At 50.0% G+C, this 27,575-nt stretch overlaps 1 protein-coding gene across 2 annotated transcripts in view; it reads right to left on the bottom strand.

Moving 5' to 3' along the window:
* SKOR2 (SKI family transcriptional corepressor 2) overlaps positions 1-9,866 on the bottom strand; it is a 34,878-nt gene extending 25,012 nt beyond the window's left edge. The window contains exons 1-2 of one of the 2 annotated variants that reach the window (XM_030005754.1): positions 9,645-9,866; positions 557-2,896 (exon numbers count right to left, since the gene is read on the bottom strand). In XM_030005754.1, the coding sequence (XP_029861614.1) occupies positions 557-2,863 (2,307 nt within the window). In that variant the 5' untranslated portion in view covers positions 2,864-2,896; positions 9,645-9,866. Of the gene's footprint in view, positions 1-556; positions 2,897-3,480; positions 3,614-9,644 lie in introns of those variants that run through there. The other variant, XM_030005755.1, reaches the window with a different exon arrangement.
* Positions 9,867-27,575: the final 17,709 nt, after the last annotated feature.

Raw genomic sequence — 27,575 nt, forward strand, 5'->3', positions numbered from 1 at the left:
CGTCTTCCACAGCCACCTTTACGGAGGGAGCACACGTCCCGTCGGAAACTTGCCGGCAACGCGCAGTGCGGGTGAGGGCACCCGTCCCAAGTTGGGGCCTGGATTATTTTCTCCCACGTGTTAATCTGGGACGAGGAGGTCAGGCCATCGAGCAACACCCACAAACGCTGCCGACAGCCCACCCAATAAATCTGCCGTATTTATTTTTGCTATCTTCCAGGGCTGGCCTCCGGACGCCACGTCCAGGCCTGGCGCGTTGTAAAGCAGCACCGCCATCGAAGCGGCTCCTCACAGGGACGGGTGTGTGCCTGGGGAGCCGGCCCTCGCCCCCCCCGGGGCGGCAGCCTTTGGGCCACCTTGATTTTGGGGGTGAGGGGAGCAGGGTGGGCGCTCACCAAGTCCGACCGCGGCCCACCAGGCCCGGCCTTGGCCTGCCGGGGACCTGGAGCCTGACATGGCGGCAAGGGGTACACGGCGCCTGACATGGCGGCGGGGTGTGTGTGTGGGGGGGGGGGGTGTGTACCCGCCGGGCGAGGGGCCTGAAGGGGACATTTACATCTTTGTAGGAGGGCTGCTCCTCCAGGGACGGATGGTGCGCCGGGCTGCTGCCGCCGCTGCCCGCCCGGGGGGCCCCGGGAGGCGGCTGCGGCGGGGCTTGGCCCTCCCCCGGCTTCTCCTCAGCGGGCGGCCGGGGGAAAGGCCCGGCGGCGGGGCGCTCCCGGACACTCTTCTCCGACAGGCCCCGGGCGGGCGGGAAGCGGGCGGCGGCCGCCAAGGGGTCTCCGCCGCGGGGCTCTTCCTCGCCCTCCTCCTCCTCCTCGTCCTCCTCCTCCTCGTCCTCCTCGGGGGGCTTGTGGCCCTCGACGTCCACCTCGGGCTCGTCCTCCTCCTCCTCCTCCTCGTCCTCCTCCTCCTCGCTGCTGTCCTCGCTGGCGAAGCTGCAGCTGGTGCCGCCGGGCGAGAGGAGGCGGTGCGGGGGGTGCGGTGGCGGCGGCGGCGGCGGGGGGAGCGGGTGCCGCTCGCAGCCCCCTTCCTCGACCGGCGGCGGCGGCGGTGGTGGAGGAGGCGGCGGCGGCGGCGGCGGCAGCAGCAGCTGCAACGGCGGGGAAGCGGAGCGGGGCGGGCCGCCGCCGTGCAGCTTCGCCAGGCTCTCCGAGTCCTCCTTACCGCCCACCGGTCGGAAGGCGCTGGAGTGGTGGTACCCGCCGCCCGCCTTGCGCCCGGCGGCCGCCGCCGCTTCCAGCAGGTGCGGGTGGTGCGCGGGGACCCGCCCGCCACCGCCACCGCCGCCGCCGCCTCCTCCTCCCTCCGAGGCAGCGGGCGAGGCGGGCTCGGTACCGCCGCCGCCAGGGGGCGACTCGAAGAGCGGGTCCCGCGCAGCGGCGGCGGGAGCGGGCGGCGGGGCGGCAGCAGCGGCGGCGGCGGTCGGCGTGCCCAGCCCCGCGGCCCCCGCCTCGCCGCCGGGCTCGGAGAGGTCCAGGAAAGCCTGGCGCAGCAGGCCGGCCCCGTCGCCCAGCGAACAGCCTAAGGCACCGGGGGGCTGCGGCGGTGGCTGCAGGTAGGTGGGTACCGGCAGCCCACCCGGTGTGCGGGGCGGCCAGAACATGCAGAAGGGCGGGTAGAAGGCGGCGTCCTTCCTGCCCGGCCAAAACAGCCCCGAGAGGCCGCCGCCCGCCGCCGCCGCCCCGCCGCCGCCGCCGGCGGCCTTGTGCGCCGCCGCCCCGCCGAGGGCATCGGCCCCGCCGCCGCCGCCGCCCTCCTCCTTCTTGTGGCAGAGGCCGAAGGCGGCGGCGGGGAAACCGTAGGGGTGCGGGAAGAGCCCCCCGCAGCCGGGGAACTTCTGGAGCACGCCGCCGAAGGAGCCCTTGCTGGGTACCGGGATGACCGGGTAGCTCCTCGGGCTCTTGCCGCCGTGGGCGGCCGCCGCCGCCGCCGCCGCCGCCACGGCCTCCTGCAGCTCCTCGTCCTCCTCGAAGCGCGGCCGCTTCTGGTGCAGCTCCGGGGGGGCGGCCAGGAGGTGGGGGCTCAACAACCCGCCGCCCACCACGGCGGCGGCCGCCGCCTTCACCGAGCCCAGCGGGTGGCAGGCGGCCGGGGCGGCGGCGGCGGCCGGGGCCGGAGGGGCGGGCGGTAGGGCCCGTTTGCGGCTGCCGCCGTTGAACATGGCCTTGACGTCCTCCCAGGCGAAGACCAGCTCGTCCTGGGGGCTTTTGTCGGTGAGCTTGAGGTGCCGGCGCCAGGAGTTGAAGTTGGCGGCGTCGGGCTGGGTGTACTTGGCGTCGGGGGTGCGGTGGGAGTGGAAGATGAACTTGTTGGGGGAGAAGTACATGCTGCAGTAGCTGCACTTGATGCACTTGGCCCGGGAGCTGTTGTAGCGGGCCGGGATGAAGCTCCCGCGACAGCCCCAGGCGCACTCGTGGGACACGTCGAAGGCGAAGTTATCCGGCAGTTTGGGGGGCCGGTTCTCCCCCAGGAAGGACTTGCAAAGCCGCTCGGCCTCCCGCTTGGTGATCATACCGCAGCGGCGGGAGGAGATGGGCATGGCCCCGGCCCGCCGCAGGATCTCCAGCTGCACCGGCGTGCACTGCACGCAGGTGATGCCCAGAGCCACCCGCCGGTTGTGGATCTCGTTATAGCTGAAGTTTTTGAGGAGGGTGTTGGAGATCTGCGCCAGGCACAACCGCTCCTGCCCGTCGATGACCAGGGAGACGATGGGGATGCCGTAGAGGATCACCTGCCCCACCTGGTTGGGCTTCATGGCGGCGTGGCCGGCCCTCGGCTGGTTCATGGGGTCCGGCGGGTACGCGCTGGACGGCGACGGCAACAAGATGTCGGTGGGGCCGGGTAGCGGGCTGGTCGCCATCGCCTCAGCGCCGGAGGGGCTGCTCTCGTCCAGCTGCGGGTGGCGAAAGGGGGGGAGAGAGACAGATCGCCGTCAGCCGGGGACCCACCGGGGATGGAGTGGGGGGGGACACACGGACCCACCGCAAGCACACGCACTCCCACCCCCCCCGAGTCTCCCGGCGTGGGGAAGCGCTACTCTTGGCGACCCCAGCCCCAAAATCCCCCCCTGGCCTCGCCGGGGGTGTCCCCGGGGCCTTCCCCCCCCCCCCCCCCCCCCCGGGTCCCCGATGTGCGCATCCCACCGCGGGTGCGGAGATGACGGTAAATGAGCGAAGGGTCCCCGGTAGAAAGATGCCCCGACCCACGGGTTACGCTTCATCCCGAAACACTCAGCGGAGCCGCCTGGCCGCCTCCCCGTCCTGGAAACCCGCCGCTGCCCCGGGAAAACGTTCTGCGGGCATTCGGCCCGACAGGTTCCTCCCTCCGCACCCCCGGGGATGGGGCAGCCTCCTCCACCCGTGTGCAACGGGAAAACGCGAAAGAGGAGCGAATAATAATAAAAAATAATAATAATAAAAAAGTTTCGATGCTCTCCGCGACCACCCGCGCATCATCACCCCCCCCCCCCCGCTTTACCTCTCCGCGGCCGCGCTCTAGCCGTACCGCCTCCGGGCCCTCCTCCAGCGGTCACCGGGAGGGGAGAGCATCCCCGCAGCCGCGGAGCAGCGCGGCCCGGCCCGGAGGTTCTGCCCTCGGGTACGGCGGCGGCTGCGAGCGCGGAAGATCCGCGCCTCGCCGGGAGAGCGGCGGTCCCCCGTGGGCACGGTGACGTCAGCGGCCGGGGGGCGGTGAAGGTGGGTGGGTGGGTGGGTGGGTGGGTGTGGGGGGGGGGGGTCCGTTTCTCCCATCCCTCCCTCCCACCCCGCACCGGGAGGGGAGGATGCGGGCGCCCCGTCGGGGTCCGGCCTCCCACCGTCCCCCTCCCCGCTCCCACCCGGCTCCACGCACGGTTTCCCGGCGAGGGGATGCCGAGCTCGGGGACGGAAGGGTTGGAGGTGGGGGGATATTGGCTTTTTTTTTTCTTTCTTTCTTTTTTTTTTTTTTCCCTTCTTCCTTTTCCCCCTACGTTCTGAGCCCCATCGCTTCCAAGAAACTAAATATGCTCGATATAAAAGCCGCGTCTTTTCGGAAACGCTGGTTTTTTAACGGATCTGTCCGAAATTACGGGGGGGGAGGAGAGAGAGAGAAAAAAGTTGATTTCTCGCCACAGCCGTGTCCTCCCGGGCACGAAGAGCTGCTGCGACCCGCACTCCCCAAATACACTGGAGTCATTCACGAAAACCACTTTCAGAAGGACCCGGACCCAGATTCTCGCTCCCACAAAGAGCAACACGGCGCAAATACGGCTTTTTTTTTTTTCCTAATTGCTTCATGCCCCCAATTAAGAAAAAAAAAAAACACCAGCAAATAGTCTGCAGCACGGTAGCCGCGTCTGCCTCCCCTTTTTCTTCGAAAGGAGGTGAATACAGTGCAGTAAAAATTGAGATTTTTCACGATCTACCTCCCCCAAAAAGCACCGGTAACCTCGTGGGTCCCCAGTGCCACTCCGCCCAACTCTGGTCCTTTCCAGCGAGGAAACCAGCGGAACCAGCTAAAAAACGGGGAAAAGAAAAACTCCCTTCTAGCTAAAACGGGGAGGACATCTGGACCGTCGGGTGTTTCCTAATATCGCTTTGATTTATTATTTTTTTTACAAAAATGCTTCCATCTCTCTTTTTCCCTCCATGCACATGACCAATACCAAACCTTTCTGCACATTTAGCCACGAAAACTTGGTGTTTGGGTTTTTTTCTTTCCTTTTTTTTTCCTTTTTTTTTTTCTTTTTCTCCGGGTCTCACAGATCCAGGCGAAAATGTCTGCACCGACCTTTCCCAGAACATCCACGCTAAAGCTCACCGACTCCCTCCGCTTCCTCCCCCTCCACCCCGGGCAGCGAAACGGCGGAGCCCCCCGGATCTCTCGGATCCTCTCTAACTTTGGCAAAGAAAAAAATAAATAATAAAAAAAAATCACACTTCTCCTTATTACTTCTGTCACTTCTTATTAAACCCTGCTCGCCCCCGTGCCACCACTGTCACACGGAGACTCCCCCCTTTCCCCCTCCCTCCTACTTTTTCCCGAGCCTCTTCTGCGCGGAGCCTGCTGCTTTCGTGTGAGCAATAGCTATAAGCCTCACATTGGTGACATTTTAATCAATGCTTCCTAGCCAGACTGACATGAATTTTACACTTCAAAACTCTCCTCCGCCAGCTAATTGATTCAAATTGTTTTATTGGTTAAACCCGTGTCACACATTGTATGATCTATTACCACGCCACGGAGAAAATCTCCCCTCCTGTCTTCGCTCCCTGCTCGGCACCAGGAGGGACGGGGAGGGGGGAAGAGGTTTAGGGAGAAGCTTCTTGCTCCTGCGGGCTTTCGGTGCCTGTATCCCCGCAGCGACCACCGGGCAGCCCGCTCCCCTGCCTCTCGGTGGCTTATCCCCGACGGTTCCCGGGAGAACCGGGGATGGACAACCTCGCCCCGGGCTCTGAACCCGGCGTTGGAAGAAGAGGAAAAGCGGTTGCAAGGAGGCGAAAGGGATGAACGGATTTTGCAAAACGCCTTCAACGAAGCAACCCCCCGAGCTCTGTTCTCGCAGCCCGGGAGAGGCTGAAAACGCAGGCTCGGTCCGGGGGAGTCGTTAGCCGGCGCCCGCGTTTTATTTTGTGATGATTAAAAGAAAAGCAAAACTAAACTTTTTTGTTCGCCTGCTCAGTGCTATTGACCCTCTTGAATTCCGTTGGAAAAACTGAGAGCCTTACTCGATTTCCTCTCTAGGGAAAGCTGAAACCCACGGGGACTGGGTGTACCAGTCCCCATGGAGGGGAGAGGGTGCAAGACCCTGCGTGTCCCACGGACACTGCCCGCAGCCACCCCGAGGGGCCTTGGCTCGGTGGGGCTCACCGAAGTGGCATCAGAGACTGACCCGCACCTTAGAGAAGCAGGGCGAGAATATACCGTTCTCTACTTTTTTTTCGTACCTAAGCCTGTTGGGAAACCTCGTGGGGTAGCACGACCCCAGCACGGGCATGGGGGTAAGCTCAGCTTGCTGGAGAAAGGTCGGTCCACCCAGGGACCGGGCGGCTCCCGCAGGTGGACCCCAAGCGAGCGAGGCCCGCGGGTCTGCTCTGGCCGCATCCGACCCCATCGCGGTCCCCGCGGGTCGGCTGGAGCCCAGCCTGGACCCCGGGCAAGGGGCGGGCGGGGGGGGTATCCCGACCTGAGACGGGATGTCTACACTCCCCCTCTCCGGGTAGCTGCAGACCTGGGTTCCTGTCTTGCTGCCACTTCCAATCACTCCCGTTCATTTCGTTATTTGCTGTTGCCGTTTGCAACGGCTGGGTTGGAGTCACCTTCTAAGAGAGACGAGGGCAAGGTGGACAAACTTCTCCCAGAAGCCTGGAAGGGAGAAATACGAGTCCTGGCTCCTTTTCCCTCTTCCCTCCTCTATCGCGATTCTGCCTTGGAGCAGCTGAGCCGGAGGCGACAGCAGCAGATACGCTGGCTGCGGATTGCTTCGCGTAGAAACGAGCAGCTGAGAAAAGCGGCCAAGTTTAAACCACTCCAACCCACGCTCACGGCCTTTATTTACTTCCACAGCGCTTAAATGTTGTAGCAAAGAGGCCACGAGGAGCAAGATAACCTTGGTGCGTTTAAAAAACCACAAAGAAAACCACCCCCAGCGCGGATCCATTCCCTCCTCCCACCCCTCCACATCCCATTGAAACTTGCAGCCGTGTAAGTAGCAGACACACAAGGTAGCGTTATAAAACCCCTTCTCCTAACAAAACATGGGCAGCAAAGGAGGTTTTTAAACCACTTTGGGGTACATTTCGCTTTCCCTGCTTGGTCTAGAGCGAAGCTCTTTCCTGCGTATTTTTTTTTTTTTTAATCGCGTTTTATTATATTAAGCAGAAAGCAGAGAGGGCATTTGGAATAGAGGTGGTCCCATCTGGAAAACCCCGGAGCTCATTTAGATCACATCACTTCGGGCTTTTGTCTCTGCTCTTGAATAACCCAGCTAGACACAACAAAAGGGCAGAGATCTCTACGTGGAGTTTTTCAGTGGCAAGAGGACGCCTCGGAAAGATGCATCTATAATCATAATAACTGGAGGGGAAAAGACTCAACGCGATCTTCTCCTGGCTCTCTAAAGGCACCGGGAGAGTTTAGGGATGGGGCATTTCTGGGTAGTTTGATATCCCTCCGGGAGCTGAAAGCCAGCACGGCGGCTGAAGGGAAGGAACCGGGAACGGCATCTTTTGTCTGAGGGAAATCTCTTAACTTCCCAATTTAATACGCTCCGAGCGATCCAGACCGAGGTGGTCCTCGCCCAAGGTACGTGCAGACCTTAGCCAGGAGGTTCCCCTCCAGCATCATCTTCCCGAATAGAAACAGCATTAAAAAAAAAAAAAAAAAAAAAGCGATTTGCAATTTTATTTCATCGTATGGGAAGCGACTGGCAGCCCGGGAGGAGATGAGTGCTCCATATCCCTCTCCTCAGCGTTTAAAAACGCGAGCGGGTTTATTTCTGTCCTGCCTGGGGATGGGGTGGCAGGGAGGGAAAAAAGCTGCAAGTTTAGATATGGGTGAATTAACCCCCTTCTGGGGGAGGGGGTGGAATAGGAGGGGAAAAAAAAAAATCCCCAACGAAAAACACCTCAGCTATTGATTTTTTTTTCTTTCAAACGCATAAATTAAAGAGCCCCGAACATCTTCCATCAGAAACGTGCCTGCTTCGAAGTATTTAAACGAGCAGCAAACTTCCTCGGCAGAGAAGCGAGGCCCCGGCCGGGCTGTGATGGGGAGCAGCGAGCCCAAACTTCCCAGGGAAACGTGACGCTATCGGGCGAAGAGTCATCACGTCAGTAAATAATTCAATTTTGCGTCTTTCAGAACCCAGTAACCTTGGGTGTCTTAGAAAGCAGATTGTACAAACAGGCAATTAAGATGAGCACTGAGACTTTCAGAGGAGATATAATGAACCAGCTTTAATTACTATCTTGAAATTAAAAATGTAATATACAGATTTAAATTTATTTTCACCTAAATTGTGTATAAAATTATATGGCTTTTTTTTTTCCCAGGCTAAGAAACGAATTGCCACCAAGCTTGCCACTAAAAAGTCTGAAGTACTTTCCAAACCCAGTTCCCCCACACACAGTAATAATGATACATTTATCATTACTGATGACCACCCACTGGTTTATTATTGCTTTGTTGCAACTATTACAATCAAGAGATTTCTTTATTTACTGTTAACATTCACTTAAAGCTGAATGTTAATGACTCTTCTGAATTCACCAAAGAGTTTTCCGTTATATTTCAGGAGTAGTTACGGTTTGGGTTTCAAAAACGGCATAAAAGAAGGAGAAATGCTGGGTGGTGGTTTGCTCCTGGTTTTTTTTTTTTCTTCTTAAAAGGCTGTTTGAGAGGATTTATCTAAGTCGGATTTTCAACAAAGAGTTGCAAAAGCCTTGGCATAATGCACGTACTTGACTGTAGCTAATTACGTGAGTATTTTATTACAGGAGATTCATTCATTATTGATAAATGTTTGCAGTAACTTCCTGCTATGTAGAGTTGTATTTTATGAGGAATAAACAACCTATGGGGATTGGGATTGTTTGGCTTTTACGCTCCTGCACTCTTTGACAGTTCACATTACCCACTTCGGGGTCTTGCTTGTCACCTTCTCCCCCTCTACACCCAAATGCAACTTCTTTCCTCCTCCACCACCACCACCACACCTCTCTCGCCCCCTCCTCCCTTCGCCACGATTTCAGGATTATGTTAAAAAAAAAGTGACTTGCCTAGATATATATGCTACTATAGGCGCAATTCTGTCAAGCCAGCTCTATATAGACGGTTCTGAAGGGCTGTATAGACCGGAATGAGCCCCTGCTTCGGGGCAGGAGCTGTGCAACAAGCAGGCGACCCGTCGAGGAAGACCTTGGGGGGGGGGAAGAGGGCTTTCCCGAGGGCTCCCCGCTTCGATTCCAGCTCCCGGCCCCCCAAACCCTGGGGGTGCAGGCGGTAAAAAAAAAAAAAAAAAAAAAATTTTAAAAAATCTCTCGTTTTCCCCGGCTTTTCAACGTCGGAGCCACTGACAAAGCAAAGGAGACGCCTCTCACCAGGCTGGTGGTCGCTTCTTATCCCACCTCTCCCCCCAAATCAGCCCCTTCCCCGGCTCACTCCGGGTGGGAGAGGCAGCGCTGCCTCCTTCCCCCCCTTGCCGGCAGGACGCGGAGCGCTACGCGGGCGCGGTGCTGAGCGGGGAGCTCCGCACCCCCATCCCCACCTCCCCGGGGGGTCCCCGCTTTAGCCTTGGGGACCAGCCAGCCCTGCTCCTCCCGACCGATGTCTAAACTCGGTCCGAAGTTCATGATTTCGAAGGAAAATCAAAAAAGAAAGAAAAAAAAATATATCTAGGAGAGAAACGGGGACGAGGAGACGCGCAGCTCCAACCCATCGCCCCTTCCCTCCGCTACAGCCCAAACTTGCGGGGGGGGGGGGGGGGGTCCTCTCCCGACCCGGTGTCGGGCAGCCACGTCCCCCTCCCTTGAGAAGCAGCACGACCCTGCGACCTATCGCGACAGCAAGCCACATAACTCCTTACTCCAGGAGGGGGAAGGAATACACCCAAATCAAGAGACACCCCCCCCCCCTCCCCAATTCTATCCAGCCCCACGGCTTACCTGACCACCCGAGCTCCATGGGGGGGCCCCCCCCGGGTGGCGGGGCGGGGGGGGGCGACCGGCACCGGGCCGCTTCTCCGCGGTGTCTCCGCTGCGCGTAAGTTTGGCTCCCGTTTGTGCCGCGGTGGCTGTGCCGCGGGTGGGTCGGGTCTCGGACGCCTTCTAGCAGCCAGGCAGCGCCCTGCAAGCGGTGCCGGAGAAGCCGGCCCCTTCCTCGGCCCCCTCCCCTCGTTAAGGGGGGGGGGGGGGGGTAATGGTCGTGGTGGTGGTGGTAGTGGGGGGGGGGAACCGCTACCCCGGGGCAGGTCCGCCCCGACGGCTGCGGAGGATGGGAGAGGGGGGGACACCCCACGCACCCCCGCCTGGATGGGGACCCACAAGAGGAACCCTGTTGCAGGGTCCCTCCCTGTTTCCCCAAACTCCCCCCACCCCAAATTTCTCCCCTCTCCCCCAAATTTTTCCTTTACCCCTTCCCTGCTTTCCCCGCAAAAAGGGGAGCACCCCCCGACCGCGAGTGCTTGGCGGGAGGGTAAGAGGGGTCCCCCCACCCAGCACAAGCCCCTGCGGGAGAGAAGGGAATGGGGGGGATACCCCCCCCCAAAGCCCCCACACTCCCGCAATATCCCCGTCCCCAGCAAAACGCTTCCCGCGGATCACTCGACGTGCGGAACAAGGCGGCTGCTTAAAAACACAAAGCCGAAGCCCTAATGAGTTCAATTACAATGTGGTAAACACATTGCCTCTACGCTTTAATTAAGCCGGCTGTCCAATTTTAACTCATTAGTAATTCATTAAGAGAACAGCCTTTAGCTGGCTGCAAGGAGAGGAGTACCGCAGCCTGTGTAGTTACGCTGCGCGTATACCCCAAGGTATTGGTGGGGGGGACGGGAGAGTGGGGTGTTCCCCCCCCGGTAAAGGGGGCTCCTGGTCCCCAAATGAAGATCACCTCTTGTTCCGACTGCTGTGGGACCCCCCTTGTCGGGGAAAGGGACCCGAAGGTGCTGAGCTGGGGAGGAAAAAAGGAGTCCTGGGGGTGCCCGGGACCCCCCCTGGACCATCTTCCCTAGGAATAAACAGAATAAATTACCGGGCAGGGGGAGGGATGCTCTAGGGAGCGTGGAGCCCCCGCATCCCATCTTTTAAAAAAAAAAAAAAATTAACGGCAAAAGCGTTTGAAACGTATCTGGGCCAAGAAACAGGTCAAATTTGCCCGAGCAGCAAATTTGGTTTGCTGAGTGAAACCAGGGGTCTGCAGGGCCAGATCCTGCCCCGAGGTGCTGGAGGGGTGCCTGGGGACCGGTGCCATGCGAGGTACCGGGAGGGTATGGGGGGGTAACCCCCCCCCCCCAAAAAAAACCCCCTGCCAAAGCTCTCCCTGCCCAGCTGGGGCGCACCCCGCTCCGCTGCACCGTGCGCATCTCTCCGCACCTTTGCGCTGCCATTTGGGAGCTGCTCCGGGGGTCACGGTAGCAAAACGTTGTTTTTTTTTTTTTTGGGGGGGGGGAATTTCCCTTCGCTTTGCCCCCCCGGGGTCCCGGGTGGTGACCGCGGACCTGTCCCCACGCCCCGGGATGGCAGTGGAGGAGCAGGGATTTGAGGTTTCCTGCTGCCCCATTAAGGATTAAAGAGGTTTTATTCCAAAACGCAATGCCTGGGGGATGGCTTTGAGGGGGTCCTGGCTAGACACCCCGCACCCTTCCCCAAATCCCATCCCACTAATATTACTACTTTTTATTATTTCCATTATGAGCATAGCTACCGTTTTATCACAGGTCCAACATGCTTGAGGTTGCATTTATTTTTCTAGACCGACTGAAAGTTTCTTTTAATTTTTTTTTTTTAAGCTATATTTGACATTTAAAATCTGAATATGCAAAAGGATTTAGCAGCCAGGAGCTGGTTCAGTCCTATCCCCCTCTGCTAGTGCCAGGTGCTTCAAAGACACAAAAAACTGCCAAAAGCCTTTCAGAAATAAGTTTGGGTGGTGTTTGGTTTTTTTTGTTGTTGTTTTGATTTTTTTTCTTTTCTTTTTTTTTTTTTGTGACCACAGCAGCGTTTGGCTCATCCCAGACAAATTCAGAAGCCCTGATTTTTTTTGCCTCCCTGTTTGGCTGGGCTCCTTGCAGTGTCCCCAGCCTGGCAGGGCAGCCGGCGGGCAGATGTCACCTCTGCTGTGTCCCCCCCTCCAGGCTTAGCCCCAGCTCACTGGAAGGAAGCAGGGGCAGGACCTCGGAGCTACCGTACAGTAAAAAGGGGGCTTCAAACTCCCAATCTGAGTTATAAACGACTAAATCCCTTCTGAAGAAGCCTTTAGGCAGACATCTCAAGAAGAAACCCTTAATAAGAGCCGCCTCCTTTAGGGAGTAGATTTTGAGCAGTTATCTCTTTAAAGCAGTTTTTCTTTTTTCAAATAGCAGGCCCTCTTTACTGTAGTCTTGATTTTCATTTGGCTCCAGGCTTGCAAAATCGGATTGTCTGGAATTAGGAGATGTGGATATTGTTCCTCTTGATGTTAAAGGATTTTTTTTTTTTTTCCCCAAAAAAGAATATCATAAATGCAGGATCAGTCCCCAGGGAAAGGCAACTCTGTGGGCTCTCTCCTCAGGGCTCAAAAGCAGTGGTATTTAACCTGTTGCTGTGTTGCCATTGTCACCTCCTTTTTATTACCAGATCTTTAAACAAACTGCCCAAAAAGCTAAAAGAATATTGCTTATCTCTTTCCAGAAACATCCCCCACTCCTTTGTCTTGACTAGCAAAGCACTGGCTTCTGGACACACAGGGGACAATCTCTCTCCAGAGCCTCCTGGTATAAATCTAAAAATCATCTCGAAGCCAGTGGGCTACAATTCATTTTATTACCCCAGTGTTAATCTAGAATAGGTACATAAAAACTGTTAGGACAATTAATCTGAATTAATTTCCAAAGTGAATTAAATTAAATTGAATGAAGACCACCTGAATTCTGAATAAGAACAACCTTCACAGGGGTTTCATGCAGTTTAATTAATCCACTTTTAAATTCTCACCTTCAGCTAATTTGGGTTATTTTCCTGAGTGTCCCCACGTAGGCAAAATCTTAGAGGTAAACGTGGCTCAGGGGAATTCCTCTGGATTTACCCAGATGTAATTTAGAACAGAAACGTATCCTCTAATACTCTTTGACCACGGCACAGAAATGATGCAGAAATAAGGGATATATATACATTGTGCTGCTGTATGAAGCTCAACGTTATGAAGGAAACCTTTTGCAAAAATTTACCTGGATGTTTTACTGTTTCCTCTCACCCTGTACCTCTGTGTGTATAAATGTATGTACGTGTGTATGTGGACTCACAGACGGGTAAGCTACAGATGTATACTTTATATGTCTTTGCTCTATTTGTTTAATCCATTAAAGGCTCTCCTCTGTGCAGCTGAGACTCCCATTGAAGTGAAACTGGGGCTCAAGAAACAGCGGGACCAGCCGGTTGGGAGGCAGGTTAGCGCTGCACCTTCAAAGCTGAACTGGGATGACAAATCCGAAATTCACGGCCACCCAGGGCCCAGCAACCCAGGACAAATTTAGAAAGACAAGGCTCTCTTTCAAAGAGCAAAGCTCCTTCTTCCGCCTGAGGAAGTTTCACTGGTTTTATAAAGGTTGTAGGTGTGATTTGCAAGCGATGTCGCAATATTATTGCAATATTGGTCCTCCCCTTTCAGTGGTACCTGGTGAATTAAGGAGAGGGACTGGAGCAAGCACGGGAAGGTTTCAATTCCCTCCTCCTAAAAAGCTATTTTGAGCAGTTCAATTGCTATTTCAGCATGTAAGGTAACTACACCGTGTACCTGCTCTTTTTAAACAGTTATTTTAAAGATCGAGGGAATTACTTTTCCTTCGGAGATCAGTGGCTGTAGGACTCATGGGTTAAAGATCCCTCCCTTCCTTTTCTTAACCAATATCCTGAGCAGCTTTTTGTACTTCTGAGGTCAGATTCCCTAGGTCAGACCAGTCTGCTCCAAGCAGGTATTTGTGCTGAAACTCCCAGGCTGTCATGCCAGAAGCCAATAGACCAAGCAAATGGAAACACTTTTGGGCACTGGATCAAGTTATGGTGAAGGCATCTGCTGATTTTTCAAGCCTAGAGTTCTCTGTTTCAGTCTGAAATAACGGCTTCACTGAAATAACTCCTCAAATAACCATATTTGTGGGGTAAGGTACAGCGGTATGATCATGCCAGAGGACACCCAAAAACCTGGAATTTTCCCAGAAACCTGGAATTTTACTCTTTAGTTCAATGAACTATTGCGTGACCTTGCAGAGAGCCATTTATAGACCAACATTTTAAAGATAAGCTCTCAAATAAGAGTGCCCTGTGAGTAATCTGGTTTGCTGCCCATCTGTCCAGACTGGGCATTTCTGAAAATCAATCTACTTTGGATTGGGATTTCTCAGTTGAGATACCCAAGTTGGAAAAATACAACCTCTTCTTTAAGTCTCAATTTATGCACCTCGAAGGATGTGTGTGTGCGAATGTGTTTAGGGAGTATCATTCATCTACCGGCACCTCAGAGAGGTTTTATAAAATGTAGTTGAGTTAAAAACTCTCCCATATCTTAACTTTCACTCTCACTTCTTCATAGTGCAGTTGAGGGGAAAAAAAAAAAAAAAGATCAATTGTATCTAAAAGCATCTTTGAAAGATGAAATGAAAGACTCTCAAGAACTTAGAAACCATGTAGTAACTCCATGATTTGATTCAGGCATTTCCAGACTCATTGGGACAGTGGACTGCTGCCAGTCTTTCCTCCCTGTCATCCAAATTTTAATTTCATGCACCATAAAGATGCTGTCAAAGAGGTGCTAATTATTAGCAGGTGGACAGCTTTGGACTGGCTCTTATGGTGCTGTGGTCCCAGTGGTCTGCAGGAGCCAACTGGGAGATACTGGCTTAATACAGAGCCTGGTCCAACACAGATTGAAATGAACAGGACTTTTTATTTCTAAAGGTCACTCTGGGGAATATTATAGATCGGTTTAAAAATACATATATCATAGTGAGAAGAACTACATTAAAGAAAGAATCATGAAACCCAGTGGGTGTCACTCATTCCATCCGTCCGTCCGTCCATCCATCCATGCATTTCTCTTCAGTGGAGAGATTATCACCGCACTCATTATCAGGGGCAGTTCAGTAATAGGTCCCAGGATCGTTTGGAGGCAACCAAGAATTTCTGGGTCACGGAGCAAGGACGTTTGCTGAACTGACTTTGCAGTGTCCCAGCCGCAGAGTGGGATGCCTCACCTCATTGTAGATGTCCACACTGTTGACGTCCAACAGTGTGATTCTTCCCGGTCACGTATACACCTATAGCACGCTGAGCACAGACTGTTTCATAAAACCAGCTACTTATTAGTGAAAACCCAAGCCAAAAGCCCCTGTGACACTGAAAGCAAGTCAATACTAACTATCTCCGGTCTCTACTGTTAACTCAGCCAAGGGAGTGGATCCTGTGCACTTACCTCTTGGAACAATCCAATTTCAGGGTCATGGCCATAAGATCAATCCACCTTCTGATCTGTTCCTTTGACAAATTTGGAAGCATTTAAAGGAAAAAGCTCCTACCAATTTGTCTGTCAAATTTAGGCACCTAGCATCTACCCATCAGAGTCAATCTCTGTAATGGACACAGGAGATGTTCAAAGCAGGCAGCAGCGTATTTTATGGCGTCTACACCTGTTATAAAATTTACCCAATTCATCTGGAATTTTTGACTAAAAAAGAAGAATTTTGTCTCATGCTAGCCTGTCCCTCTACTTCAGGCAGTTCAGGAATATCCTGTTGGTGATGAAGTGTGTTTTGATTATATATGGAATAATTTGACATATATAATTTTAATACCACATTATTAAGTGTAACCCAAGCATGTATCTGCCCTGCCCTTTGGGTAACACACAGAGTTCATTTAGCTCATCCAGCCACTGATTTGTATTCAATATCACAAAAAATGGTTCTCTCAAAGTACTCAGAATTACTAAATTCATATGAATGAAGACTTCTTGGAAGTCATGATATATATTCCCATGTCCAGTTATTACCACACAGCCTTTTGGTATCACTGCTATTACTCTTACTGCCAAACTTCTTCCTGTTGTTTCATTTACTATTAGTATCAACGCTCTCCAACCTGTAGAGGCATCATCCTACCACATCCACCCAATATCACTCCCAGGCAGATCCTGTTTCAGGTCCCTCAGGAACTAGTATGTGCCTTTGAGCTCTTTCACTGTGAGATCCTCATGTTTACCTCTTCCTGTATTCTCTTTTTTTTTTTTTTTTTTTTTTTTCCCCATAGTGGACACTCTTGAGGAGCCTGGAGTGAGAAGGATGGTTGCTCATGATACTTCAGACATGGTGCTCCCACCTGTTATGTCGATTGCTGGGAAAAAGAAGAACAAAGCTCCGCTCTCTGCTGCCCAGGGCTGAGACCATCTACTTATCTGTGTTAATACTGAGTACAAACAAAAAGATCCCACATTTTTCAACCTACCAGCAGCAATAACTTCTCTTCAGACTAAAAAAGAAAAGCCAGGAGTGTTGGCTTTTGATAGGTAAGTATGTAAACAGCAGCAGAAAGTTTTTTCCCTTCTCCTTCTGTCTATCAATTCAGATATATTTTAAAGGATTTCCCCATACATGTGTTACAGACCCAGGACAGCCACTGCCTCACAGCCCTCTAACCAGCAGTTAGAGATGAGGTCTTTCAAGAAGCAAAACAGGGATGTGGTGGTGTAGGAGCTGCAACGATTCTCAACTCGAGTAACCCCAAATTATGGTCCTGGTTAAAATTGCCTGGCTAAATGTTCAGCGGAGATGCCCGTCACCTCCAACCTCTGTCCTCTTGCACCCATCTTCCTTCTCCAAAACCTCATATTCCATATCCTGGAGCCCAAGGTCTTCAACCCTTGCTCAGAGCCACCTCTGTCCCTCATTGCTACCCCTGAAATAGCCCCTGTGCCTCCAGGTCCAAGCCTTTCTCAGCCCCACAGCTCTTTCTTCTGCCTGATGCTCCCACCACCTCCCACCTGGGGTTAGGACCACTCACCTAGGCAAGCTGATGGCTTCTACCTTGCCATCAGCTTGCCTAATCACCTCTACTTCTACCTTGCTGTTTCTTTTGTTGCTGCCATCCCGATAATTATCATTTAGGTATTTCCAGAATCCAGGACTTCAGTGGAGTAACAGCAATTTCAAGGGGTAGTGAGTTTTCACCAGTGGGAGAATCAGTGTAATTCCCATCTTCCCTTTCTTCACGCCCTGCCTCCTAGTCCAGCTCCTCCACCACGGTTTAGCCTCCCTTTATTTGTGATAACGCCTCTGTCTGTAGGGTCACCTTCCAACCTCCAATAGTGAAACGCTCCAGGGCGAACAAAATTTTCTACCTCCACAAGATGAGCGTTCCTCATCACAACAGAGAAATGCAGAGAAGGGGCTTAAAAATATTTTCAGGTGCTTTTGACATCAGAAAAAATAAAAGACGAGGATTTGTCCCTAGCTTACCCTTGTGAGCAAGTAAGTCCTATATTAGGTACCTTAAATAAGGCCTCTTATTTCACAGCAATGCTAACATACATTGGTGAGCTGATGCTTAGAAATCAAGCAAGCACATAACTAATTTCAAAGGAGTACCATTGCAGATTAGTTTGGCCCAGAAATTAAAGTGTTTCCCATCTGCTTTCATTCATGATTGTTAATTAATTGGTAGGTAATAAACACAGGCACTAGTTTTGACAGCTCTGCAGCAGTAGAAACAAGAAGATAGTATGGACTGGCTTTCCTGGTGTTATTTTATTAAGTCACAGTCCAATTCCCAGGAAAAACCCGCTGCAGAGAAGATGTGAGAGGGTTTTTGAAGAGGTACCTTCAAGCCATCTGCAGTCCTGCTGCTTTTTGTACAGCAGGGCACCGTCCTTTGAGCCTGGCCTTGCTAGGTTACTGTAGAGTTGTCTCTTTTCACAGGTCCAGCCCAAAACCGGGGTGGATGGTTGAAGTCCTTGTCCAGGATTGGGGTACACACCAAACCTGCAAGGCAGTCCGATTCAACTCCTTGCTTTGCTACCAGCTGTTATGCACAATCTAGTATAAGCCACGTAAGTGGATTTATCTCTCTTCGTATTAATTGCCCAAGTTTTACCCAGCTCAAACCTAAGTGATATCAATTCATCATTGTAGGGCAGGAGAAGGCACCTCTGGTGTCTGGATAGCTGCTGGATTAGGCAGCCTGACCTTCACATGGCTAAATTTGGGGGATATGGATTCATCCATAGGACAAATCCTCAAGGGAACCATTTAGAAATAGGATAACACTTTGGGGGGATCAGTGCCTTAATTTCACTGCACTTCAGTTGCACTAAGTGCACTAACAAGCGGGTAAGTAAATAATAATGACCATAAATAAGCAGAAAAGTGCAATAAAAGTTGCTGGGGCGCTGGGATGCAGCGAAGACGCAGACGGCTGGACAACGCGCTGTGCCCTTACCCTATGAATTCCTGTCCCAGGAATTAAGCCCAAAATACTACGTGGTGAGACCCACCCCCCCCTGCTCTTCCCAAGCTCTCTGCTCCCCACTGTGCCAAATGCCACTTCTCCTGCAGATAAGGCAGATACGTGTCCCCTCCCTGGGGAGCCAGGACAGGCAAGTGCCAGTCTCGGGGGGGCAAACTCAGAGAAGATCTCCTGGACATGGAGTCAGCTGCCACTCGCTAGAAGGGGTGGCACTTTCCCAAACCTTATTATCTGAAGAAACATTATAAATGCCTGCCTTTGGCCAAGTTTTCGGAAGGTACGAGTTAAGAGCATCTACTTTGCCTATTTATATTTGCTGCAGCCAAAGGAACAGAAAGACCGTTAGCAGCTCTACAGGTCTTTTAACATTGGGTCTAAACACCCCTAACCTCAGAGGGCTTCACAGCAGTAGGAAAAGCCCCATGCCTGTAAGGTTTCCAGCCGTTTATTACTTTTTTCCATCATGATTACCTTGGCTCCAGAAAGTTTTAATACCGTTCAAAATTCAATCCAGTTTTATTGACATCTCTAGTTTTGCCAAACAGTTAAACTGAAGCAGACGGCATGAATTTCAGTCAATCAATATTCATTTAAAACTGGACACCCATATGTAAGCATACTCTCTCCTTGGCAATGAGTAAGGAGGCTGAACAATCAATCCACACTTGTATTTAAACTCAGCGACTGTATTTTCAAAAACCCCCACATAAGGCAAAATTGAATGGTTGAATAAGGCAACATGTGATTTCTGTTATGTTATTATTAATAATTAATAATTCACTTAATAACACAGCAGGAGCCTAATCCAAAGCCCACTGATGTCAATAGATTTCTTTCCAGTGCTCTCGGTAGCACCAGAACAGACACAAAGGCCCAGGTTTTTCACGGTATTTAAGCACCTACCTCCCATGCTGAACTCAAACACCTTCTGCTTCATGGCCCCTTAACTCAGAACAAGGCAATGAAGTGATTGCGATATAACGTACGGTGAGTAACAGAGAGCAGGCCAAGAGTAATGTCCATGTAAGCGGGTTCAGCGCCGTAGATTTAAATTTGGGGTTTACAGCACTGATTGAATGTGCCCACCTCTTCTATTATGGATATACACCCTATATATGTAAGACCTGTGTTTATTCTACCGAACTTCAACGTAACATGCAGATTGCATGAATTATTAATAGCTATCGTACGGTATCTGCATCCCCGTTGTAGGCTCTGGCTGCGTGCAGTCAGAAGCTGATGTGTAAAAGATAAGAAGATCCAGGAAACACCAAGCTGTTAAGTTTATTTAAAACTTTCCCTGGCCTTTTCCTGGCTGCCGTTAACATCTTTAAGGCAGCTTCTGAGAAGTCCCGTGGCAGCCAGACACCCAGGACCAGGACAGCTGGACCTTCAAGCAAATATTATTGTTATCATTACCGTTTTGCCTTCCTAATTAACCAGTTGGGCACTTGCCAGCTCTTTATATCTACATTCTAAGGGTTGTTTCCATTGGGTTTAGGCAGACAGTCTTACTTTAAGATCCCTATTGATCAGCTGCCATTCTCACGTGGTTAAAGCACTCCTCTAGGGGAACTCTCTCGTGTTTTAAGTGCACACAGTTACTCTCATGACTGGCTTGTAAACAGGTTTTAATGGGGCTATTAGTGTAAAAGGACAGGAAACTTTCAAAAACAGCCTTTTAAATATTCATGAAGATGTTTAATCTGGTGCTTAATCACCACTGTTTGCATATCGCAAAAGGGGGGGGGCAGCAGCGCTTCGCTGTTGGCTATCAACAGGGCATTAATAAACGCTTTTAGACCCACAATTAGTGCCCCAATGACAGCCAAACTTTTAACCAAGCACGCCCCACTTTTTACAGAAGAGCTCCCCAAAACGGGTGTCTGAGGAGAACGTTAACTCCCAGAAGAGGAGGTTCTGCTCTTGCCCACGCCGAGCATGGCTTGATCCGTACCTTCTGCTCTGCTGTGCCGGCCACGTGCCCCCACGTCTGACCGACCACACACGGGCATCAGGGTGGACATCTCTGCCTCAGTGGGGGGTCCAGAGCCCCAGGGGGATCACCTGAAGACATCCATGCCCAGTTGGGACACACTATGGCCTGTGGTTGTCCTCCACTGGGGCTGGATGGATCCTCCAGGAGATCCCAGTTTCTCCCCACTCCTAATAACGGGTTCGTTCACTCGTGTTCTCTTTCCATCAAAGCTCCGGCTCAGACTTTTAGCTGGTGTACGCTGGCTCAACTGGTGCAAGAATGTGAAAGACCCTATATTTAACTGGTTTAACCAGTATTTTTGTCCCAGTGTCCCACTCTCTATAACCCCTCCTGACCTTTCCTCGCCATGCATGTGGTCATACCCGCTCGCTCGCTGCTCTCAACTGCCCCAGGAACGTCAAGACTTGGATAAAGGAGGAATGAGGTAAACACAGAATTTCAGCTCAGCTTCTGTGTTGCTTTGGGGGTGGATTTTAGCCATTTCTTTGGTAATTTTTGTAATACATGCTTTATTTTCGTTTAAAAAGTAAAGGCGGAAAGGATAGCATTTCCCCAGTGGGAGAGACTTCATGCAATTTTAAAAATGTGCATTATTTAATCCAATAGGCATTAAGATGCCTTGAGCTGTTAACACCTGTTGTGGAAATCCATAATACACAGGCTTAAAAAACCAACAACCCTGAGAGACCCATAAAGGTTCCTGCAGAGCTGTCGTCGCCTCTTGTGTCAATGAGTACTTAAGGACCCTGAAATCTGCGGCTGAACTCACTTACTGAGCACGTGCTTTCTCTTCAGCTCCAAAAAAAAAATTCCTTAGGATAATTTCATTGAAAAAGAGAATAATGAATATGAAACACCAGTGAACTGCATTTCTTACACAAACCTCTCATGCATTTTTCATACATTTCCCCACCCAGACGCCTAAATGCACCAGCTCATAGTCTACATTACTACCTTGTAAAACTCCATGTAAAACTTCAGCCAACATTTTTTTTTATGCTTTGACACACTGTCATTTAACAGCATATGTCAAACCCAGGCAGCCTGCCCTCAGCTGGGGAGGTGACCTTTGTCTTCCACAAAAGTGGATCAAAAAATGAGATTCCCGATAGGAAATGCAAAGGGAAAGCAAAATTCCTGGTGCCATTTGAACCCCTCCAGGGTGTGCTCCTTGGCCTGTCAGCTACCCTGTTGACCCGTCTCGGATTGTCAACCCCACATGGATGCTTCTCCCACCCTGGGGTGTCTGTCTAGCACCACGCATGCCTTTTAGACAGCTGAATCAAGCCCGAGGAGTCTGGGCTACATCTGTGTTGAGGAACATTTTGGAGTGATGTATCCCAGGCAGGTAATATGAGCCATGGTTGAAGGACATGTATCTTCATTGCCTGTACTATGCGTTGTGCCTATATTATGCATTTAGGTGATGCACGTAGATGGAGAGGTGTCTTGCTCTTGTAGCTGGAGACACATAGGTGTCTGTATATGCACCGGGGTCCCAGCCCCACCAGCGGAGCCGATGGAGATTGAAGTGGTACAAGCAATTGGTCTGGATGCTAAAACATAAGTGTCTACCGCCACGTGAGATGTCCAGGGCTATCTGGAGTATCACATACGAGAGGATTGTGAGGCGGCAGTGTCCTTCTCGAGCAAGAGCTGAGGCCAGGTGAGATGACCAGGCTCCCCTCTGACGTGGCTGGACCCTGGCATTAAGGCAGCTGGATTGTCCCACGTGTCCTCACGTGGAGCCAAATCCCACCCACTGGGCTGATTCTGCACAGCCTGAGCTACGTGAGATGGGTCCCACCTTGCTGCAGGGTAAGACAAATCCTACAGCTGCAGGAGAGTTTTATCGTAGGGATAATTAGAAACTTTCCTACCTGCCTTTATTAACTAAATAATTTTATAATTAGTTGGCAGCACTCAAGCCATTTCAGCAGCAGACGTAGAAATCTCCGAGGAAGGCAGAGAATAACAAGATTGTTTATTCATGGATCCTAGGAACTTTTTCGCTGTGACTGTCTCCTGTGGTACACTCCTTGGGGACAAGTGAGAATTTCAGCAATTTTATGAAATCTTACTTAACAGTCTGCCGACGTTCAGATGAGGAGCACAATAGGCGGGAGGACAGGGGACACAAGTCAGAGGCAAAGCTGTCACTGATACGAGAAAAGCCATGGTCAGGCTCAGACTGGGAGCTCGTGCTGGTTCTGGTTATATGCCTGGCACACGATGCGGGGAGACTACTCCAGTTAAAGTTTCCCTCTCTGTTTCTCTATTGAAATCAGAGGATTTTTTACATCAGAACATAAGCTAGATGTTTTTCAACATTCTTCTTGATTTCTAGACAACTCTGTCTCAGCAAGGCACAGATTAAGTACCATTTAGCTTTTGCTTGAGTTTTACAGCTTGGCACTTGGATGCTTATGCCTTTCTTGAAAAGATCTCATAGCATTTACAGAGTAAGGCTTTTGGGTTGGCAACACAATTAGACAGGACCTTTTCTCCCAGGCATATCTTCAAGTAAAGCTGCTCAAAATTATCCAGACAAAAAGTCTGAGGTTGAAAACATAGCTGTTACTTCTGTTTTGTAAACCATATGTAGCTTTTAGTTTTGAATCAACATTACTTTAATTGAAAAAGGTGTTATCATTTTTCTTATAATACCTCTGTCTCCGTGGTTTTGATAAATTTCAATGAATTACTTTGGGAAATATTTCAGTAACAAATGTTGGAAAAATGCAAGGAGAACTGAATCTATTTCAAAAACTTGTGGAATTAAAGAAAAGTGAAATTTTGATATTTTTAACATAAGTGATGCTTTTCTCCCAAGAATGCAAAGAAAAATATGACATGGAATAATCCTACTCAGCCAGAGTAGTGACTCCTTACACTCGCTTCTGAGATCCATCGTGAAACCACACATTGCATTGGAACAACAAAAAGAGGAGAGTTTTCAAAGATGGTTTTCTAGCTTGTTACCACTCCCCAGAGATTTTCTTCTCTGTTAGGTGCTTTAGACCAGCATCATTTAATTGGCTTCTGTGGTCCTTCCTGAGTGATAAGCATGGGGTTGAGATTAAATCTTGGTTGACCAGCCTTGTTTTCTCCATCCCACATGCTTTGGGGTAAATCTGTGGCTCGCTGCCCTAACTCTTCCTCATTAAATGAGGTCAGCAGTTCATCATGTAGGCTGCAGAAGGAAGCGACAATCCTAGGTATTTTTTTGGAGGGGAACAAAATACCTCAAGTGAGAGGACATCCTCATGGCCATCCTTGCACCCGCAGTGGCAAAGGGCACAACTGGATGCAAAGAACCCAAAGAATAGAGCACTTCTGGAGAGATCCCTAAATAGATGTTTATTTTTAACCCTCACAGCCAAGCCTGGAAGATCCTGTTCTTTCTGCAGGAGTCGTGTTAGTGCTCCAGCTGAGGAACATGCATTAACAACTCTTAGTCTCTTGTACTGAGCATTATGTCTCATCTTTGAAGTGAGATTAATGCAGATTAGTGGTACCACTTAAGAGTTTAAACATCATACTGACCCAAATTGGTTGTGCAGGCCCAATATATAATGTTGCACATGCAGGGCTCTTAATGTCCAGAAAGTGATTTCACTAATTGTTTCAGAGAAGAAAGCTTGTGTTACTTTCTGCTCTAATCCTGAGGTACCCGCCCATGCTTTTCACATCCACCGTCAAACACATCTGGTTATCCATCTACATAAGTATCCATTTAATAATCAAAGATCGTTTTGTTTTAGCTCCAGTTGGCCTGCCTGCTTGCCTTCCATGAGTGATTTCATTCATGCCTCTGATCTGTCAGATGTCTGCTCCAGTTCCCACTAGGGGTGACACCGGACTTGAGGAAAACACACACGAAAAAAAATAGGCAAAGCACTGCAGAAACTGCTGCACTGTATTAAAACAAATGGTTTTAATTATTTTAAATGAGATGTCTTGGCATAAGCCATGCAGAAACTAAAAACAGAGGAGGCAAAAATATTCTTGTTTAAGACTACAGAAATGGAATTGATCCTAATAATTCAAGTTTATTTTTGTGCAATAATTAAAGAAAACCTCTTGCATTTCTCTGGCTGTGTGACCAAAACCAATTTGGAAACACGCTGAACTTTTCAAGAAATCATTCACTTAGTTGGATTTGGTCCTGGTGCTATAAAAAATACAAAAGAATAAAAGAAAAGCACTTTCCCAGTGTTGCTTTTAGCAGTTCCCATGGGACTGTCTACTGATGTCAGCTGTTTTTGGATGGAGCGCTAAGAACAAACTCTCATTTCCTTGTTCTTGAGCCTGGCAGCCCTTGGCTGGCTTGTAGTCTTTGTTCTACCTCAAGGGTCTGCAGAAACATCTGGGACCGAGATCCAATTTATGCCCGTGTTTCAATGAAGCAGTTGTCCTGATGTATGTGGCCAGCTTCTCCATCCAGTCAACGGAGGGGCAGAGATGTCTTTACAGGAGATTGAGCACCCAAGTTAGGCAGACATTTCCTGCCTTGGTTGGCTTTCAAGAGCACCTGCCCCTCTCCACTAGGCAGAAGAGGAATTTATGTGCTTATTTTAAAAGGACTTCCCCTTCCCTAAATAATGAAGATGGAGGTATCGGAGTTAGGCAGACTAAATCACCGGAGTGACATGTCTTCTGGCTCCGCTGAAGAGCAGCAAGTGTCAGGGTGCCATGGTTTACTGTCTCCTCCCGGTGACTGGCCAGATGTGTGCTCTACTTGAAATTAAATTAACCCAAGTCCAGGAGACAAATTCCCACCTCTCTCAAGAACTGCTCAGGCAGCACTTTTAATAGCTTATGTCCATCTCTCCAATAACATGTTAGAGACGCTACACTTCCAACACGATCTCAGCAAGGAAGGCGCTACCTATTAACCGTCACCCCTTCCTGCAGCACCTGGGTTTCTCCCTTGGGGTTTCTCATCGAAACACTGACCCATCCTGACCCTGTTTAGCTATTGAGATCTGACAAGATCACAGCCTGAGGTGGTATGGCTGAATTTACATGTGCTTAACAAATTGCCTGTTCACTCAATTACATTTTATTTAATCATCTGTAATCATATAAATTATGCCTGATGGTAGTAAATGTTCGTGTCAGTTCCTAATTACAGATTGATTAATTGACTGTGGTGATTTGTATTACTTATATAAGAATATATGAAGATGATGATAAATTATGATTAGTATGCAACATTTCATATGAAACATAGCCAGAACTAGGGGAAACTTTTCTCTCTTTGACACTTACGTTCAGTGTATCAAAGACGTTTTGCATTATCCCATGCCCCAAAAAGGGACACTTTCACTACATTAAAAAAAAAAAAAAGACAAAGAAAGGAGAAATATGGGGTGTGCTGCTTTGTGCCTCAGATGAAGCTTCAAGCAAATAAAAAGCTCTTGAAAGATTTCCAGCCATCATGAATTTGCCTGTTGCTTTCTGCTCACTTCAGTATTGATCTGGACTGCACACCAACTCAGGTTTTAGTATGAAATTCGAGAAAGTGAGAAAAAAATTGTGCTGATTTGATCTGGATGGGATAAGCCCTCTTGCTGTATAGTTTAGCTCGGTCACACTGCTGTCCTGACAATTGCTTCGAGTTTGGAGGGCTGCTGGTTTAAGCCCAGCTTTGCCATTAAGGAGGAATATCGTTTGCTGAAGAATGTTTACTTTCCCAGATAAATGCTGGGCAGATGAATGATTTGTTAAGAGCTCTGACCTTTGGGGAGATTCTGCATGGTCTCAACCCTTCCAGGCTAATTTTTTAAACAGAAAGAAACCCAATCCACATATAGGATCTCACCAATGCCATACTTATTTTTCCCCGAACAACAACACATCTGAAGTCTAGCCCAGATGAAGACTTAAGTTTTGCAAACATTCCCGATCGCTGTGATGCTTCTGAGCACATCCCGTCCTCTGGCTGTTTGCAGTCCTGCTTCAGAGAGTATAGACTAGCCATTTCTGTTGAAAATATTCTTCTTTTTAAATTTATTTATTTATTTATTTATTTATTTTTAGAATGGGAACAATTCAAAATTCTCTGAGTTTGCAAGAAGCCAGCTTAGGGGAACCTGGTGTGGTTTCCCACATATTCATACATGGATTCATTGGCTTAGTGTTTCGCTGTGAAGACAGCACCATGAAAGCCTCCCAGTCACAGAAGCTGTTCCTTTTCCCCACCACGGCCTTACGATTTGGGTTCCCTCCTAAGGGAGCTGTTACCCTACTGACTATCTCGGAGTACTCCTTTTTCGGTGTGTTGCTCACGGCAAATCCCTTCTGTGACCAGGTGAGGCTGGGCACCTGGCTTTGGATCTGGCTTTGGCTAGGGTGGAAAGTGGTGAAGGCTGGACCTTGCAATACTCTCTGCAGCAGGACTACCCCGCTATGAACAACTCTCGCAGGACTTTTTGGAAATCTCTTTACATCGTAGATCTCATTTGCATTTTTCATGACTGTATCAGTCACGAATGCACTCAGGTTTTTCTTCTCAGTCATTCCCAGAAGATACCAGAAGGTTTTTAACTTGTCTGCCAGCACTGCTACTCCGTTTCTGTTAATCCAATTCTCAAGGTTACCCGGCTCCTCCTGCACAGCATGTCAGTCCTCCCCAAAACAATGTCTTTTCAGAAAACATCGCTAGAAAATGTCTACTTTTTGTACCAAGGTCACTCACAGGCATTTTAAATATGACTACTGAAAAAATGATCCCTGAGGAGCCCCACTAACAAACTATCCCCAGTCCAGCACTTTTTCTGTTACTGGGGACTCTTATTTCCCCTACAGGTAAACACCTTACAGTTTCCTTTCTAAGCCCCAGTTTCTCCAGCTTCACTAATCCAGCTAATCCCTCTCTGAAGCAAGGATAAGTGAGACCTATTTCATTTCCTTTTCTAAAAGTTAGGTCTCTTATCAAAGGAATATGCTAAACACGAGTGACACTGTCTATCTTTGGAAAAACCAAGTTAGATTTAAGATCACAACCCTACATCTGTAGTCATTCTTCCCTCCAAATTTTGTTCTGGTTTTGTCACATTACTGAAGTTAAAGCACTTTTAAAACTGTAAAATTAAAGGTCTAATTTACTTTTCTACCACTTTATATCTGGGATGGAGATTCTCCGGTGCCTTCACCTAGACCGCATTAAGCTCCCCATCATTTTCTTACATCTCATAGGTGGTAATTTCCATTTTTTTCTGCCTTTTTCCTCAGTGTCCAGCCTGCCTGTGCTGCCACACTCAGCTGCACCCCCTTCCCTGAATACTGAACCAAGGCTTGTGGTTGGATGTTGAGAAGCAAAACCAGTGTTTGTCTGACAGTCATCTGATATGAAGCTTTTCTTTAAAAATGTCTCCACTCCC

The sequence above is a fragment of the Aquila chrysaetos genome, chromosome Z (assembly GCF_900496995.4).
Source record: "Aquila chrysaetos chrysaetos chromosome Z, bAquChr1.4, whole genome shotgun sequence".
Taxonomy (NCBI): Eukaryota; Metazoa; Chordata; class Aves; order Accipitriformes; family Accipitridae; genus Aquila; species Aquila chrysaetos.